General features: G+C 36.8%; 1 protein-coding gene and 1 long non-coding RNA gene across 8 annotated transcripts in view; one reads left to right on the top strand and one right to left on the bottom strand.

The window, feature by feature from the left end:
* Nucleotides 1–2,064: 2,064 nt before the first annotated feature.
* On the bottom strand, nt 2,065–3,994 carry LOC147840644 (uncharacterized). The gene is made up of 2 exons (XR_015509401.1): nt 3,897–3,994; nt 2,065–3,654 (listed from the first exon to the last, which is right to left on the bottom strand). It is a non-coding gene; the product is annotated as an uncharacterized LOC147840644 (long non-coding RNA).
* A 1,359-nt stretch (nt 3,995–5,353) lies between these two features.
* Nucleotides 5,354–20,118, top strand: part of drd2a (dopamine receptor D2a) — a 31,338-nt gene continuing 16,573 nt past the window's right edge. For 2 of the 7 annotated variants that reach the window (XR_015508335.1, XM_087282380.1), the window contains exons 1-3: nt 5,354–5,769; nt 10,645–10,949; nt 17,193–17,302. Coding sequence is in view for 5 of the 7 variants with exons in the window: in XM_087282380.1 (XP_087138506.1) it covers nt 10,671–10,949; nt 17,193–17,302 (389 nt within the window). In the remaining 2 variants the exon portion in view is untranslated. 7 annotated transcript variants of the gene reach the window in all.

Raw genomic sequence — 20,118 nt, 5'->3', positions numbered from 1 at the left:
ATATGTTATATTCTGGCTAAGGCATAAGACTAAAAAATGTTCATCCAATATAAAGTTTGTCTGGCCGTTAATTCCCATAATTCTGATAAGTAGCCCAAACTGTCTGTCAACAAATGTAGATTTGTACATCTGCAGCCATTCACGCAGGTCTGTATTTTGCGTGTGCTGGGTTCACGTGCATATGACACAGCAGTAAAAATAAATGCAGAATTAAAACTTTTTAAAATCCTGAAGGAGTCCATTGGAGTTACTTTTGCACGCTGGTGGGAGGACGACACCATGGCTGAAGTATTTCTTTTAGACAGATAATCAGTGGCGTAGCGGACGGGCCCGCAGGGCACGCACCGCGGGGGGGCCCCGCGTGATTAGGGGGCCCCGCGTCGTCGTGATTTTCAATAATTAAAAATCCACCGGCGAACGCAATAATCAAACTCTTGGGAACAACTGTGGTCGGAACCAAAGTTCACACGTCTGTGTTCTCTGAACACATCTCAAGCGGTGGACAACTTCATTCTGATTGCTTGCCGCCAATGTTGCCAACTTAGAGACTTTGTCACTAGATTTAGCGACTTTTCAGACCCCCTTAGCGACAAATCTAGCGACTTTTTTTTTGTGTGTTATTGGAGATTTTTATTAGACTGTCATTTGTCCATACTGTACCATCCCTACTCTTCTCAACGAGCTGCGTGTGATGCCGCCGGCCCCTCCCCCGCCTCACAGCACTGACAGGCGGCCCAGTCAGTCCTCGTACAGCAGCCTCTCCCACCTGCAGCCCGAGAGCAGATCACCCCTCTGCGTACCGACGACAAATGATTTAGCACAGGCAGTGTGAAGGTATTTCCCTTGTACAGTCAAACCGATCTACTTCTACTTTATTTTAACAATTTAATTGGACCGTTTATTCTTTTCTTGTTCACAATCACAGATATTAGTGACTTTAGTTTCTGAACTTGTCTGAGTTTATTACATATGAGAGATTACTGCACATTCACTACATATCTATAATGACATACTGTATTCAAACAGCAATAAATTTAGTTAAATAAACATGCTTTTATAAAGTGTAGTGCAATTATAAATACCCCTTTATTAACCATAGGCTGTTAACCAAACAGAAACGGTAGAACGTGATGACGCCAGTGATATGCAAATTGACGTATGACGTATCCCCCCCTCCCTTCATCAGGGGGCCCCGTTAGCGATCCCTGCAGGGGGGCCTCTGCATTTTGCGCTACGCCATTGCAGATAATGTTATCTTTTAAAACTTTTTTAGTCAATAAAAGCTGTTGATTGTGTTGTTTTATGAATGGGTTACATGCACAGAAGTGTTGTTCAGCCACTGAAATCTTCCAGCGAAAGATTGATGTGACTAATTTTAATTTCATAAGCGACCCTTTACAGCATCGATAATCTAGATTTTAATTTAGTTTAACAACAAAACGTCAGTAAATAGCACTAATCCGTCTAGCCTGCTTTACTGAGGTGAAGATGGTTTTATATTCACATTGGTTCATTTTTAAATAATGACAACCTGTGACGCGCTCCAAATATTGTTTACAATGCTACTTTGAGTATTCTGTCTGAAGTATGGCTTAGTAATAAGTGGAATTCCTGCACGCTACCGGCCAACCACTAAGCAGTAGTTTCTTTAGGACAAAGCGCATAAGAAAGTGAGACCAGCTATCCTTGCATGCATGAAATATTGCACATTGTGACAAATTTTGCTTTCTAACTGCAACTGAAAATGTTTTTCGTTCAGAATCGTAATATTATAAAGTACTATAAAGTTTTTTAAGAGTGACTGACATGATCTAGTGGATCTCTGTCACCTTTAATGTGCACGTTTGTGATTTACAGAAGCATGGCTTTGGACGGCAGGGGAGGGATTTTGTTTCAAAGATATTATAAGACATACCATTTAGCATTTAGGTAGATCACCTACTGCACCTTTAATGTCTAGTTTACTATAGTTTAAAATAGAAAACATGATTATTGTACTGTAGGTCTGTTTGTTATTGGAGTGGTGTAGCGTTTTCTTTTTTAAGCAGGGTTATTGAGCAAAGAGTGTTTTTTTTCTTTTTTTTTTTTCTTTCTATCCATAAGTTTATTTTTCAGATCACTGTTTTCAGGTAATTTTGCTGGTCAAACAGAATAAAGTATTCTTTTTAAACACCTGCCTTGTGTTTTTATTTGTCCTACAAAGCCTACTAATGTACAATGTCATAGGCCTACTGTTGAATGCGTTTTTAGTGGTTTGACAGTAGTGAATAAAGTAGCCCAACACACATTTTTGTTACAAATATATCTTGCAGAGTATTAAAAAAGTGGGTTTTGGATTCAGTAAAGCTACACCCAGATAGCAGACACTCATTGAATTAACATGAATCAACATTTGAAATGTTAAAACTTGAATTTACATGAGGATTGCCTACTTAAATAATTTTTTTTTAAATAATATAAGCATACGGTGGCCAAACGTGCTGCAATTACAAAACACCAGCAAATTAAGAAAAGTACCTCATTGGTTTGACTAATGTCAAAACGTGTTATGTGTTGCAAATCCTCACAAACACTTTGCATTTTTACAAACAAAATAAATGTGCTGTATTTTCACAAGCAGATAGCAAGGATCACAAGTGAAATGTTTCAAGGGGACCTAAAAAAGTATTATTGTACTGTGACTATTGCTCAGTGAAGTTGTAGGTAAACTTTGAAGGATGAGTTTATTTTTGTTGGTTTGTTTTAACATCCTGATTACACGATTCTCTTTCCTGACAGCATACCTTCATTGAATCAACTGTTGAAAAGTTGAAACTTTACCACTGACTTTTTTTTTTTTTTATCAGGTACATCCTCAAATAATGTGATCATGAATCCATAACATGTATGCATTATAAATGTATTTAGAGTAGCTGATCATCTCTATGTTGTTAAGGTGATATCAGTCCTGCACTTTCGACCTCACCCTGGTTTCATTTCATTTCATCGTTACAGACTCATGCTTGAGACCACACATGGCACCAAATCCATTTTTCTGTGAACTGCACACCCACCATGTCTAAAGTCTACCTCAGATCCAATCCTCAAAGCGGCTTTTTGTTGCTGTAAGGGTAGTGAGGGCTGTGTGTTTTTTTTTTCCTTCGGTCCAAAGTCTTGAAGGCCATAGGAGGGCATATAATTCAATCCTTGCCCCGAGACAAGGCACACAACTAATATACTGTGAGTATCAGTGATGCTCGCTCATATCTGCCTGTAACATGGCATGTAATCTAGTTTTAAAAGATTTGCACTTGACTTACATTTACAACAGTTTGTAAAAAGCAGGGGATCGAGAAATTATAGATGAAGTCAATTTAAAGTGGGCATGAAACAAGAATTGCTATCGCCTCTTTGTTCTGTATTATGATGTATGTGAAATGGCTTCTCAAACTGAGAAGTATAATGTAGCATGAGACTTGATTTTGACCATTGGGAATTGAATGGAACATTTATTTTCACTAACTTCTAAAATTAATTTTTTACTGACATATTTATAGAGCAAAAGTTTTGCTGTACTCATGTCGTGTTGTAATTAGTAACACAATCCCACTTTATATTAGGTAGCTTAATATATTGGTAAAACTTTACAATAAGGTTAAGTTGTTAATGCATTTACTAACATGAACTAATCATGAACAACACATGTACAGCATTAATAAATCATAATTGAACATTTACTAATGCATTATTAACATCCAAGTCCATGCTTGTTAACATTAGTTAATGCAACATGAGTTAACATGAACTAACCATGAACTACTGTATTTTTATTAACTAATGTTAACTAACATGAACAAATACAGTATTAAATGTATTGTTCATTGTTCATGTTGGTAAATGCATTAATTAACATTAACTAATGAACCTTATTGTAAAGTGTGACCAATATATTATATATTAATCATTTGGTACAATGTACTGATTGTGTAAAAACATGTTTTGACATTGTACTCATACTTGATTAAATGCATGTATTTAAATACATTGTTATTAATTTCTGTAATTACATTTATAATTACGCTGTTGACCAAACCCTTATGCCTTAACCCATCCCTAAACCTAGTCATTCCATCAACCTGTCCCCAACCTGACTGTCAATAACACCAGAAGTTTTCTGCAAAACAATACCAACAAAGTGAGTACATAGTATTTCTTCTTTGATGTAATTATGTCATTAAGGTCACTTAATATAAACTTAATATAAACTGTACACTTAAGGGGCAAAAGGGGCAAAAACTAAACAAAATTAGATTTTTATAGTGATCCCATAGATCAGGGGTCTCAAACTCAAATTGGTGAGGGCCATTTCAGTGACTGACAAAGGATATGAGGGCCGTTGTAACACTCGTCTTTGAATCAACGGGATACACAAGAAAAAAATAAAAGATATGGTTCAATTCTCTAGTTTCTGTATTCAAATTTTATCATGGATGGAGAGATAGTTTATGTAATAAAACCACAAATGTCTCAGAACAAGTCCTTACAAGGTTCTTTATGTAACTATTGTCAAAAAAAGAAGCTTTATTAGTAACAGTGTGAGTTTGAGACTACATGTGACAAAAGCATTTAGTGCCGTTGTCCTCAAACTCAGAATTGTACACTCTCAGAAATAAAGGTACTAAGCTGTCACTGGGGGTGTACCTAAAGGGTCCATTTCAATACCTTAAGGGTACATATTTAAAAAGTACAAAGTGTTCTTAAAAATTTTAGGTATTAGTATATACTTCTGAGGTACCAACATAGACCCATTAAAAACAAATGTGTACCTTATGAAAAGGTACCACCCCAGTGACAGCTCACTTACCTTTACTTCTAAGAATGTACATACGGCACCTATAATCACCTATATAGCAGCTAAATTAATTAAAAGATGGTAAAGATGGTCTCTTCTACATTTTTCTAGTGTCAATTACAATGTGAACTCTTTTTATTGGTAGGCTAAGCAAGGCATAACAGTGATATATGATATTTTAACAACATCAAATATTTTACAATGTATAACAATAATGTATTCATGAGATTTAATTAAAAAATTATTAAACCCCACCCACTCTTTAATAATTTAAATTCAAAACATACCTTTAATTAAAACCAAATTACAAGACAGACTAAATAAAATCCAATAATTGGTAATTTGCCGTTTAAAGTTAAATTATGAATAATGTCTGTACAAAGACAAAAAGAAAAGCAAGAAGAGGAAGACAATTATGTTAGACTAATTGCTGGGTTTTAAAAAGAACGAGAGGGTGATTGAAGAATATACTTGTATTTTATTCTCACTGATGTTTATGTAACAGCCCCGCCTCGTTTCCACCCCTCTCAATGTGTGTTGGAGGGACTGAGATTGTCCCTCAGTGGATGCTGAAGGTTACCGCGTGCGGAAAGCGCGCGCTCAGATGCTGCGCTCGCACGCGCTGCTCAGACTTCGCCTGGACTCAAGCGGATATGCGCTGCGCCTGCTAAGTGTAGTTTAACACCTCCACAAAATCAGGAAAAGCGTACTTACCTCATGTTCACCTTCTTTTAATCATCACAATGAAATTTCCCCATGGAATTAGTCGCGTTTGCCGGTTTACATTGGCTGTTTTCACCCGTGGAGCTGTAATTGAGACAGAAGAGGAATACAGTTACAGTCGCTCGGATGGACAAGTGTATCCGATGGAGAAAAGTGGATTTAAAATATAGGGAACGGGATACTTCCGCTCTTTGGATGAAAGTTGCGGTTTGAAGGTACAGAAAGGCATCTTCTTTCATTTGTGAGCTAGTTATTTTTGCTCACGAATAATTAGAAAGCACAGTAGAGCTGTTAATTAGCATGTTTTCGTTGATGCTGACACTTTCAGACAAACTTTATTCCACTGCGTGTAAGGTAAAAAACAAGTTGTTGTTTCAGATTACTACTGTATTTAAAATGCTCTGGTTGTAATCTTCTGCAATTAATTCACCCGCGAATCAAAGTGACAAAATTGCTCTAATTTATGCGTAGGATGGTGATGTGTGTTGTCACACAGAGACAGAGTATTAGCCACCCTGTTTATTTTTTCCTCCAATTTCTGTTTAACAGGGAGAAGATTTTTTTCAACACATTTCTAAACGTAATAGTTTTAATAACTCATCTCTAATAACTTATTTATTTTATCTTTGCCATGATGACAGTGAATAATATTTGACTAGATATTTTTCAAGACACTTCTATACAGCTTGAAGTGACATTTAAAGGCTTAACTAGGTGAATTAGGTTAACTAGGCAGGTTAGAGTAATTAGGCAAGTTATTGTTTGATGATGGTTTGTTCTATAGACAAAATATAGCTTAAAGGGGCTAATAATTTTTACCTTACAACAGTTTAAGAAAAATAAAATCTGCTTTTATTCTAGCCGAAATAAAAAAAAATAATTCTCCAGAAGAAAGAAATATTCTCAGACATACTGTGAAAATGTTCTTGCCCTGTTAAAAATAAATGAGGAAATATTAAAAAAAGAAGAAAAAAAAATCAAAGGGGGCTAATAATTCTGACTTTACCTGTACATATACAACACACTGTACACACTGAAGATAAATAGCATTGTAGATATTCATATAGTACCCTGTTTAGCTAAAGTCTCCAAGTGACAATAAATAACCCCAACCTATATCCCTAACTTTAACCTAATCCTTTGGAGTTGTGAATGCAAATTTCATTAAAACAGCTTGTACATATTCACAAAATAAATAAATTAATGAATAAATGAAACTGTCAAATGCTTTACATTTTTAAAAATAAAATTTAAAAACATAATAAAGCAAAAAAAAAAATGATAATGGGGGTATAGATATGTTTCATGTGTTAGAAAACATAACATTATAAAACAAATTAGTATGCATGAGCTGTTATCATTGTTTATCAATGTAAACTAATTAAATTCAAAATATTAATGATGTTACTTGATGAGACTATTATTCATACAAATAGTAAAGATGTATAAAACTAATAATTAATAAGAATAAATATTTTGTCTTTTCAATATTTAACAAACAAAAACTTACTGTAAAGTGTTGCCACACTAAATATTAAAATAAATGGAATGAACCTGATTCTTAGGTTTGATTCAGCCTGAATGTACATACACTTATAGTACAGATAAATACACATTCTCAGTTGTTCAAATTCAAAATCTCATAAAAAACACAATCACAAACACTGGTTCACTGGCTGATATAGGACATAATGAAAAAGCATGATTTATTTGAGCTGTGATGCATGTTTCTTTCTCTGCAGGGAGTGTCAACTCTGAGACAGCTTTCATGATCAAAACTGACACTGAGAAGGCTAAAGAGGCAATTATGTGGAAAAACCAATAAGTGGTGGTCCCTTTACACAAGGCTGGGTTACATTAATGATTGTAGTGTTTTGGGGTTATTTCCCCAAGCAAAATGCATATTTTACCATGTTGTACGGCTTAAGTGACGACATATTGCTATAGCAGTTCTGCCGTCTAACAGTTGTTCATTTACTGGACGTGGCGTAACTGTCGACGAGGCGATGCTGAGACCCTGAGTGATGTTGCATTCAAGGTGCGGCAAGTTCCAAGCATTCTTGCCTCCGTCTTACATAACTTTCTGATTTACATCACATGGGCCAAGGCATTGTGAATTGACCAATGTGATTTGTTTATATTTAATTTGCTATATACTACAATTTGATAAATAGCCTGACATTTTCATTAATTTTTTATGTCATATAAAAAATATATAGTCCCATAAATTTATGCACTGATACAACACAAATGTATGTATATCATTATATCATATATATATATATATATATATATATATATATATATATATATATATATATATATATATATATATATATATATATATATATATATAATTAAAAATATAATAAAAAAATAATAAACATTCAAACTGCTAGAATGTAGAAAAATACCGTAAGTAAATATGTGCTCTGGCAGTAATAAAACTAACAAATCATTCTTTTAATTGGATTGGATTAAAAATTATGTTATTGCATTGGTTGAAGTTGAAGTTATAACCCAGCCGGCAGAGGACGTCAACATGACGTCAGATTGACGTTTTTTCTTAACGCAATGGGGATGTTGCATTTTGCATGGAAATGAAAATCAGGTTGACGTCAGAACCCAACGTCAGACTGACATCAATGTCCAACGTCCAACCTAAAATCAACCAAATATTAACGTCTAATGATGTTACAGCTTGACGTTGTATGGATGTTACCAGTATGACGTCTATCAGACATTGGATTTTGGTTGCCATACCAGAAGAATAAATGTCAGTATTTGACATTGGTTTAAGATGTTGGCTCAATTTTGGATTTTGGACACTTTCAATAGAGTATATGCAGAGCTAGAGTTTCTTCACATAGCAATATACTTCTGTTGGACGGTTAATGTGACTTTTCAAATTTAATACAGTTCCTTTTAGAGCATCGATATTGTAATGTAGTTAAAATATAATCAGTTAAATAGACTTCAGCATTCATTTAGCATTTAAGTGTAAACCGAGATGAAAAGCTGTTTACATGCACGCACCCGTCAGGATCAGCAGGCTAGCGCAATGCCATTGGAAATACTGAAGTAAAATTAATTTAAATACTTTAAAGACATGGGGCAGAAAAAATGTTATTTAATGCAGTGCCTCTTGTACATTCTGAGACCCATTTTATACTGTATATCATTTCAAGAGTTCACACTTAGCTGATAATCAATAAAGCGTGTTTGGCATGCTGTCCCGGGAGAGAGCCCTGAGCTCGTAATATCCTCGAGCCCGGGGCTCCCTCCCGTTAGAAGGGCGAGAGGGGAATTCGAGGTCAGGTAGGTCTCGAGAACTCCCCTGCTTGTCACCGTGAGAAGTGTAAACTCAGGTTGTATTGGGTGATAATTTGTTTTAGTCGATTGCTATGGTTTATGTTTTTGGACGGTGGGAGGAAACCGGGGAACCCGGGGAAAACCCACGCGAACACGGGGAGAACATGCAAACTCCACACAGAAACACCAACCAGCCCGATGGGTTGGACTAGCGGTGTTCTTGCTGTGAGGCAACAGTGCTAGCCACTGGGCCACCGTGTCGCCCGATCAGAAAAAGTGGGAGGATGTAGGGGTGGAAGGGGGGGAGCTTCAAGACGAAGATAACTGGAGTGGAAAACTCAGGTTATTTATAATGCTTCCGTAATCATCTAATAGGGCTGATTACGGAGCTAACAAGGAGCCAGCTGTGTTGATTATAAGCACGTGATCCTCTCGAAATTAGTTTATGAATAAACCACACTTAGGTAGTGAAGATTGTTAATTTTGAAAGAAAAAATAACTTAAAAGTATAGATTTTGTAACAGCAGTTCACTGGAAGCGTTTGACCCAGGTTACTGACAAGTTAAAAGTCATTCTGCATGCTTCTGCATATACCCTATACAACCTACAATCAACCAAAGAGCAATTTCATTTGTTGCAGGATGTGAAAATAACGTTATCCTTAGACACTGGCTATACATAAAATTTTGGTTACCTGATGTTACAATCTAAAGCTAGCCTATTATTATCGTCTTATGACGTTGTGTGCCTGCTGGGAACAATATGACCATTATCAGTTTGTAGCAGTAAATGAAAAGTATCATATAGATCCAAAGTTGGATACAGGGTACCCAAAGGTTCAGTATCCGGATCTTTTCACATCGTATATGCTTCCCCTTGGAAGAGCATAAACATCACATTGCCTTTTTATTTTAAAGGCAAAAATAAGTAATTCAAATATAACTCATTGTACAGGCTTTCACAGACAATACTGGAAGCGAGGAAATGTCTTGTTTTGTTACAGTTGTTCACAAATTTCTTAAATTCTTACACATCGCTTTGAGATAAAAAGGACAATGTACAGATTTAAGGGGCTATACGAACTTCTCTAATCTATTATTATGGCAAGCAGACCTTTGTTCAGAGTGTGATATAATTTAGGTGGCCAGAATAGGTTCATTTGTCTTGAAATGCAAATTAATTTCATCCATTTCCTCGTTATAGCTGTAATAAATTTTGTGCTGAGCTCATACGAATTCTGAAAACCTGCTAGATATGCAAGGAAAAAAAAAACATTGCTCACTGTGCAGTTTGCTTATTTTGTCAATTTGCAGAGACAGTATATACTACGAGCCCTCTTGTTGTGATTTCACAAAACACTCTCACCTCCCTGTGTCCACTTATCATTTAGCTGATACTGCTTATGTTTCTGTCTGTATTCTTGGACGTTGTACAAGGGAAACAGTAGGTAGGGAGGAGACTTCTGTCCTAGTTAGTCAAGTCACATCCAGAGTTCAAAGACAGGCTTTTCAGGACAGCTGTGCGAATGATCACCCATAAATAAAGGATAGACTTTACACAGTGTACCATGCAGTGCAAGGCCACGGCCCTGTGGTTTCTAGTCAAAGCTACTGCTCAGGTGTTCCAATAAGAAATTGATTTTTCATGCCAAAACTTAGCGGGACATGCTGTGCAATCTGGTTGATGTGATAAGACACAGCTCAGAATGAAAAAACATGTGAGTGAAAAAAAAAATACTGGATTTCCTTCATTAAATAAGTCTTGTGTTTTGGTTCTAGGGTCTCAGCTTGGCTTCAACCATCTGATGGAAGTCTTCACAGCGTATGCCTTTAATGAAAGCTTCTTTGAAAATGCATCACGGGACTTCAATGCCACGGAACAAGGGGGGCGGCACCAGTACAATTACTACGCTATGCTTCTCACGCTGCTCATTTTTGTCATTGTCTTCGGCAATGTGCTGGTGTGCATGGCCGTGTCAAGGGAAAAAGCTTTGCAGACCACCACCAACTACCTGATAGTCAGCCTGGCTGTGGCTGATCTGCTGGTTGCCACGCTTGTTATGCCATGGGTGGTGTACCTCGAGGTAGGTTTACCGCTCTCTGTTTGGGACGCTAAAATGATTTAACCCATAAATCAGCTGTGGTATGTAATCATGCGAGGATGGATTATTCTCATCTGATTAGATAGTAAATTATTTTGCCGTCTTCCACATAACTCATTTAAATCAATCTGGGCTAGAATTAAGGAAGAAGAGCTGCAGGCACCAGTGTCTTAAACCTCATTCAAGCCAATCAATTTGCAGTAGCCACTAGCGCATGTCTAATTCAAGAAAATCTGATCCTAGCCATGGGTTAGTATTTATTTTCAACCTAAAGAAGCCTCCTTGTGCATGACACTGAACCATACATATAGCAAAGGTATCAGATTGCAAGCAAAATCCATAGGCTGGAAAGTACATGCAGACATGAATCTGGACTTTTTTTGTGAATGTGAGCTGGTTGAGAGTGTGATTTTTGGGGAATAGGTCAAAAGTGGCTCTACAAATGAAAGCATGTCTATTTTACAGCATTATTATAACTCCCCATATTAAATTAGAGTTTGATATCTAGTGTGGTTTTTCTTTTTCGTTTTTCTTTTTTGCTCCTAAAGGGCAGCGCTGAGTAATTGCATTCTCAGTCAATGGCTAAGATCATAATTTATTTAGTTTGAATCATTTATACGCATAAACAGAACATTAAAGAGTGCTACTGTGAGAAGATTGAAATGAAATGTTGTTACATAGAGCAGTCTGTTTATTGACTTCATAAAATTGCTCTTGGTATGTTGCAATATTAAAGTCCTCAGTATTTTTATTAGGTCTGATGAGATCATTTTTTCTCACTTTAAAATGAGTCATGAAAATAACCCAATTATCATAGCAAAAAAAAAAAAAAAAAACAATATAAGCAAGTGCTTGATTATTATTTATATTATATTTTTGCTTGATTGGTTGTGCCAAGTTCTTGATTTAAGAAATAGAAACCTTTCACTTTTCACTAATTTGAATTGAATTGGCCACATCATAAAAGAAATATCGACTGTAAATGCAAATTCAGATAAAAGAGGATTTCATGAGTGCTCAACTCGGGTTTTGTGAATGCATAAATTATTACAAAATTAACTTAATGTCCATTGATTTGTAAGATATACAATCACTTTTTTTACAATGTATTTTGCACCACATCGTTTTTACGTTTGAGACCAAAATATAAATTTGAAAAAAAAAGATTTGTTTTCATTGACTTATTTCTCCAGTATGAGACTCTAGAATCTATATCTGCCAAAAAATATGTCAACGTCAATGTTATTTATATAGCACTATTAAACACACCCAGAGGTTGACCAATGTGGTGCATAATAAACATCACAACAAAGATTATAGCCAGAACAGACAATTTTCAATGATAAAATGCCAAATTAAAGGGGTAAGTTTTCAACCTAGATTTAAAAACAGACAAAGATGAAACAGATCTAAAACAGAGAGGCAGAGCATTCCACAACCTAGGACTAGCTATTGCGAAAGCACGGTCACCCCTGTATTTCAGCCTCAACTCAAGGATGCATAACAATCTCTGGTTATATGACAGAAGAGACCAGGCTGATGCTGATGCTCAATCATGTCTGACAACCAAGAAGGTGCTAGTCCATTTAAAGATTTAAAAAACAAGAGAAGAATTGTAAAAGTGACTTGATAGTGAACAGGCAGTGCAAAGAGCATAAAACTGATGTAATGTGGTTATGTTTTTGGTACCAGTTAAAAGCCTTGCAGCAGCATTTTAACATAACTGTAAACAGGATAAGTCTGACTAATCCTAAAGTATAGTCACTTACAATACTTACAATACCAAATACAAATGCATCCTTATAAACAAAATATTTTTACTCACATTTAACAACAATACTTCTTGTACTGTAACTGTCTGCTCCTCCTGAATTAATTGGTGCTAAAAGAATCATACAGTATGATGTATTAATTGTCTCACTCAAACACAGATAGTTTGTTGGTTGATGGATTCTGGATATATTTCATTTATTTTAAAGTACATTTTTACTTTTTCAATCTTTATATGTTCTCCATTATGTTTTTCTTTTTCGAATAAAAGTGTGTAATGTGGCTGCAATTGTCTCCCAATTGAAAGAACCAATTTTGAAAAGGCCTAAAGTGAGCCTTCAATAATTCTAGCTTTAGTTCCTGCACAGACCCACATACTGTAAATTTGTAACAAATTTGGATAATTGCAGGCTATGGTCTTCTTTGGATGTACACAAACAATGTCTAATTTCACCCTCAAACACTATATTTGCTGCTGAGACTTGAAAGAGTTTGTATAATCAATGTGTCAAGGCGGCTCTTTTATTCTGCTTTGCAAAACAAATTCATTTTACACAAATTTGGTAAAGACAACAGCATCGATGCTCATAGTGTTTATAAGTGATGATGAGGAGAGCTGAATTTCCGATATGGTAATGAGTGTTTGGTTTGTGACACAACTGTAAGCAGTAGACCAATCGCAAAAGACTGGACCATCTGACTAATCAGAGCAGAGCAAGCACTTTAAGGTTTAGGGCGGATGCACACTGTGGGATTTTTGCTGTCGTACAAGCTTACATGCGTTAATTTTTTCTCAATGGGTGTTCTTCATGCCTCGTATTATTATTACACTTATGAGAGAGAGAGAGAAAGAGAGAGAGGTTCAGAAAGCAATGAAAATAATGTCTGTCCATGTTTTTGCTGGAATTTCTTGTGATTGCTATAACACAACAAAGAAGGTACACAATTGGGAAATCAAACAGAGGGGAGGATTTAACTGCTTTTATTGATTCAACGTGACTATTAAACACAACTGTGGAATCATCTCACATATTGATTAATTTCAAACACTTGACTGAAGTTATGAGGGGAGTAAAAACATGTTTTAAATGAGTTTTCACAGCATTTCAAATCAGTGGCAACACAGAGCTGTAGTTCACTAAAAAGGGATGCAAATCTCAAGCCGCCTTTCCACTGCACACGACAAGCAACAGACCGGAAGTCGTTCAGAAAATGCAGAAAATTTGGATTCGATTTGAGCTGCAGATCCGTTAAAATATTTTAACTCCGTCAACTAGACCGTATGTGACTGGCCGACCAGATGTGATGTATTCCAGTGTTTTACAGGCAGATCCATGAGTGCGAGATGAGAAAAAGGTTTTTTTCTCGTTATTTTTAGAATCAGAAAAAAAGTTGATATTAAAAAACATTTCTATTTATAAATGAATAATACATTTTACATTTTTTTTGTTGTCACATTCCCTCCAACATTTTTAGTGGTCTATGAGTTTCTTTTATTCATTCATTCAACTGTGGTAAACGAATGGAGAATAATGGCTCCTGCTTTTGCACTCCTTCATTTCGGACACCACAAAAAACCAGCTTCTGGATTTTTTCTGGTGCATGACAAAACTGAAAGTTCTGTGCAACTGCCACAAGGGGGCATATTCCGACGTTTATGTACAAATGTCGTGTGCAGTGGGAAGGTTGCTTGAGAATAGCCCCTTTCACACATACAGACCTTTCCGGAAAATTACCGGCAATTTTCCGGAAAGGTTGTATGTGTGAACAGGCCCTTTTTGAAAATACCGGTAAATTCGTTCTGGCTATTTTCCGGAAAGAGAAGTTGTAACATTACCGGTAATTTGCCGGAATGCTGCACTGTGTGAATGCAGAAGGAAGATTGCCGTAATAAGCGCGTCCACGTCTAGAACGGGCTGACGTGAGACACCTGCTTTAGCCAATCAGAACAGTCAGACGCATTCACGTGCGCGCGGTTTAGGAGAATAAAAGCCTTTGAATATTTTTTCCAGACACCTTTAGCTGCTAGATGTTAGTCAGATAATGTTTCTATGTTCCTTCTTTATGCTGTGTAAATAATTATCGATAAAATGTTCATGATAATCCGTTGTTTGTTTACCTTTAAGCTTTGCGTGTGCCCGTGAGCGCCCATAGAGCCAGCACACACACATATCATGAACATCTCGACATGCGAAAGTTTTTTTCTATGTTTTCATTAGAGTTGTACTCAGTACTGATCCATCGGAAGAGTTTGTAATGTATTAAAATGTTTACAAACACAAGCGCAGCTGTTTAGAGGTCATTTCTGGTTAATGATGTCAGAATTTACCGGCATTTTGCGATGGATGTGTGAATGCTCTTTTCCGGAAAAATTCCGTAACGTCCTCGCCTGTGTGAACAGCGCTTTTTTGAATATACCGGTAAAGTAGTTCCGGAAATTTTCCGGATATTTACCGGTATCACTGTGTGAAAGGGGCTAATGACTCATTGTTTTCAGAATCTCGGTAATGAAAGGTTATTGCACACTGAATTCGAAATTTTCCTCCATAATTTTCGCACGTTAAAAAATAAATTCAACCTCACGTTGTGTGAATCATATTAACACTTTGCCTTTAAAACTTTCATCCATCATAAAAAAATTCAAACCAGGTTTGATTTTTTTTTGATTTTCACATCTGAAAAAGCGCTTTGTTAGGTGTTTTGACAGTTCAGAGCCACCATACAAGCGAAAAGCTAAATACAGAATGCCGTCATTCAAGCTATAGATTATGTTATGCACTGTGTTTGTCATAAAGTTAAGACAGAATGTGGCGGACTGTTGAGAACCCCTAAATGCTATATTCTGAGAGGCGCACCTCTCCCCTGCTGCTTGGTGTGTGTGTCCATACATTTGGCGTGCTGCCCATAGACATTATAATAGAAAGCATGGTCTGCTTTCAGTTCATTGTTTCGACACGTCAATGCGGCTACCATCTAATGTCTGTAGGTACTGCCAATCTCTGTTCAGGATTTGTTTACAAATGTGAAAGTGTGACGTATCAAAAGCAATGTATCACAATTCCACCGATTTCCTGCTCTTTGATTATTAGCTAAACTCGCCTTCCTCTATGCAGTATTTGATGAACTAAATATGTTGCCTATTCCTCTTTCTTTTTCTACTTTTGAGACAACAAAGTATGACTGCTTGAACTGACTCCGAGATGTTTCGCGTTTTTTCACAATGGATTAATTTATTTATATCGTCCTCAGTGTGCAAGGTCTGCTCACATGACAAATCTTTAGCATATGAATCCGAAAAAGAATGCATGCCAAAATTTCAGACTTCATTGTGCAAAGACTGCGTGTTAAATCTTTTGCACTATGAACTATGTCTCTGTTTAGTAAACACTGCTCCATCTGAAAGCAGCGGCTGATCACAGAGCCAGTTTTACAGCCAAAATGCGCATGAATATTCGCCTTCGATAAATTACCCAGCCCTAATAAACTCACTCAAGATGTGTGTGTGGACTTCTGACAATGAATTCACACTGTGTATGGTGTGTATTAGAGACTGAAACCTGCAATGAACCATTTTACCTTACCTACCTTGCCTTATTTCAGACACAAAGAATTTGCAGTGTATTTCTCTGAGAAAATGAAAGTGCTTTTTCACCTTGGATGGATTTAAATTATAAAAGACCTCCAAAACAAAATTAGGATCCTATAAAATAGCATCACTTTTTATTAAATTCATTAAATCCAATTTCGCTTCATGCCACATAACTCTGATCAGCTTTTTCTATGCGCTCTAATTTAAAAAGTTTCTCTCTCCTAAGCTTGTTGCGTGGCTCTCTCTTTCTCTCTCGTACTCCCTCTATTAGTGCAAGGACGTGTTTTGATCACCGGCGATGTCTGAGAATGATAGTGGTGAGACTCATTTCATCAGACTTTAGAGATATGGTGATGAACTGATTCCGGCAACTCACAGCCGCTTTCATTAGAGGTGTCAAATAATTCTTTAATCAATGACAGGGATGCAAACTCCAGAGGCAGGAACCTAAGACCATCAAGAGGTTTCTCAGTCCCTCGGCTTGCCTGAGGACACACATTAATCAGAGCCCGCTCAGAAAGCTCTGCCAGCGAACTCAGGAGATGCAAAGCGTGGACGAGGCTGACCTGTGCTATATTGCCTTGCTTTGCCAGTTTGATCACATAAACCAGAGAAAATGCCAATATTTTATTGCTTTAAACATTATTATAGTAGCTAAAGCTGTAGCAGATCGACTCGCAGGCCAGAGAAGCAGGTGCTTGTGCTGTTACCATGGATATTTTTAATTGAAAGATGTTAGTCAGACTCGGAGCACTTCTGGCAAGTAAATGACTTTGCACATTTGCAGGCAAAGAGCACAGGTTTGTGTTCAGATGAGTTGTTCTACAATTAGCGGAGGGTTTAGTTATTGGTGTCTGTCCTCGCAGGTGGTGGGAGAGTGGCGCTTCAGCACAATCCACTGTGACATCTTCGTCACCCTGGACGTGATGATGTGTACAGCCAGCATACTCAATCTATGTGCCATCAGTATCGACAGGTGGGTGTTTCTGCATTGCCAACACAGGACTGGTCGAATGCTGAGCGAGACGTAATTTGGTTGCTTAGCTCAAAAGAGAGACCTACTCAGCTTTTACACACCTGAAAATAAACCAGATTTGATGCTGTTGCTGTTGTTATATATAGCGACATTCGAAACAAAGCTTTTCAAAGCTCTGACTCAACTGAGCCAATTGCTTTGTAAAATGATTCACTGTTTCAAAGAGCTGAAAACACCACATGCTGATCAAAACTTTGCACATATACATATATATATATATATATTACATGTTATTCCATGTTAGACCATTGTTCATCTTCAGAACACAAATGATGATATTTTGGATTAAATGCAGGAGCTGATACTCCATACAGCCCAATCGTCACAACTTGTTCAAAGAAAAATACCCTAAATATCCTCAAAATTGTTCAGTGGTTCAGTCAGAATATTAAAAAGCTAGAGAATACTTTTGTGCAGATTTAAAACAAAAATATCTACGATTTTATTAATCAGTATCTTCTCCTCAAGGTCAGTATAGGGTGCACTGATATAAACCCCTCGAATCCTCATGACCTCCACTGTATGAAACAAACGTGCACAAAAAAATACTTTCATAGCTTTATACTATTCTGATTGAACCATTAATGGTTTTTTTAACCTCTTATGAGCATTGCTGTCTATGGAGACTGATGGAGCTCTCCTATTCATCTAAAATATCTTAATTTGTGTTCTGATTTGAAACAACATAAGGGTGAGTAATTAGTAACAATTTTACTAATAACAATAACAAAATAAACTAATTTCAAGAAGATCACATGCTTATGATGGTCCATTGCTGGTTCTGCATTAGCTAAATCATTCACCAATCGGATGATTCATAACTCACTATAAATACCCAGAGTTTCTTACTTTAGAATCTTCTTTTTGAAGAATACCCCCTCCCACCCCTACTTCCCCTCCTTTTTAGATCGGTGACAAGGTGGCCCAGTGATTAGTACTGTTGCCTCACAGCAAGAATGTCACTGGGTAAAGTCCCTACTAAGTCAACATTTCTTTGTGGAGTTTGCTTGTTTTCCCTGTGCTTGCGTGGGTTTCTCCTAGGTTCCCTGGTTTTCCTCCCACAGTCCGAGATACATACATATACATATTTATAACTTCAAGCATGGATAAAAACAAAATAATTGCATTTAAGAAATCATGAAATACCAGTCAATATGAAGTTTCCATATGACTTGGGTTGGGGGGTATACAGAGATAAATCAATATATTTTTCAAGAGTTCACACTTAGCTGATGATTGATGATAGAGCTTGTTTGGCATGCTGGCCTAGGAGAGAGGCCTGAGCTTATAAGATCCTTGAGCCCTGGGCTCCTTCCCATTAGCAGGGCATGAGGGGAGTTTGAGCTCAGGTAGATTTCAATTAACTCCCCAGACTTGTTTCTGGCTAACGAAAGATATAAGGGTGGCTAAAGAAAGATATACGGCTTACTAAGAGCTCGACTATGATGCCAATTGGAACTGTTCAATTTACAGTACTTAGGTTGTGTGTTTTTGGACTGTGGGAGGAAACCAGGGAACCTGGGGGCTCAGTAGAGAGTTTAGCAGTGACATTCTTGCTGTGAGGCAATAGTTATAATCACTGGGCCTCCGTGTCACCCAATCTAGAAAGGGGGGAGGGGGGCGGTGGGTGGTGGGTATTCTTCAAGACGAAGATACTGAGGTAAGAAACTCTGGTTATTTATAGTGAGTAGGAAGTCTGAAACTTCACTTTAAAAAATATTGTTACTGTTTTAATGTAGGGATGTTGTAGGGAAATGTTGTATATCAGAATAGTATAAAGCTATGAAAATATTTTTTGTGCACAAAAAGTAAAAATAATAACTTTTATCAGATACTCAGATGTGCCTGTGCTTTGTTTCAAACAGCGAAGATCACGAGGATCCAGGGGGTTTGTATCAGTGCACAGTGCTTGTGAACACGCACCCTATACTGACACCTGGGAGAAGATACTGATGAATAAAGTCAATATTCTTGTTTTACATGTGCACAAAAATATTCTTTAGCTTTATAATATTCTGACTGAACTACTAAAGACACATAGACAATTTTGAGTATATTTATGGTATTTTTCTTTGAACAAGTTAAGGTAAATGGTGTATATGGACGATCAGCTCTTGCATTTAATCTAAATTATCGTCATTTGTGTTCTAAAGATAAATGATCTAAAGATGATGATGGAAAGTTCACACAAAAGTGACAATGTTGTCAACATTTAATCGTCATTGACTTGTTTCAAACCATAATGAGTTTCTTTCATTGTTAAAGAACAAAATAAGAAATTTTGAAGAACGCTGAACCCTGTAACTATTGACTTGTATATAATATGCTTCCTACTATCAAAAGGTCTATGGTTACAGGCAGGGCTTGACGTTAACTTTTTTGATCACTAGCCACTTTGGCTAGTAGATTTCCAATATTGCTAGCCACTCGCCATTTTCACTAGCCTCAATTTTATTGGTGGGAAAATACACTTTTAAATGCATAAATTGGTTTCCCAGAGATGGGTTGCAGCTGGAAGGTTATCAGGTGCGTAAAAAATGTGCTGGATAAGTTGGCGGTTCATTCCACTGTGGTGACCCCGGATTAATAAAGGGACTAAGCTGAAAATAAAATAAATGAATGAATACATAAATTTGATTATGACATGCTAAAATTACAACTGACCCAGCCGAAGCTCGAACCAGCGACCTTCTTGCTGTGAGGCTACTGCCACTGCACCACTGCGTCACCCTTTTGTGTTATGTCCACATTCATTT

The sequence above is a fragment of the Danio rerio genome, chromosome 15, assembly GCF_052040795.2.
Source record: "Danio rerio strain M-AB ecotype USA chromosome 15, GRCz13ab, whole genome shotgun sequence".
NCBI lineage: Eukaryota > Metazoa > Chordata > Actinopteri > Cypriniformes > Danionidae > Danio > Danio rerio.
This window is presented reverse-complemented; position numbering and strand designations above follow the sequence as displayed.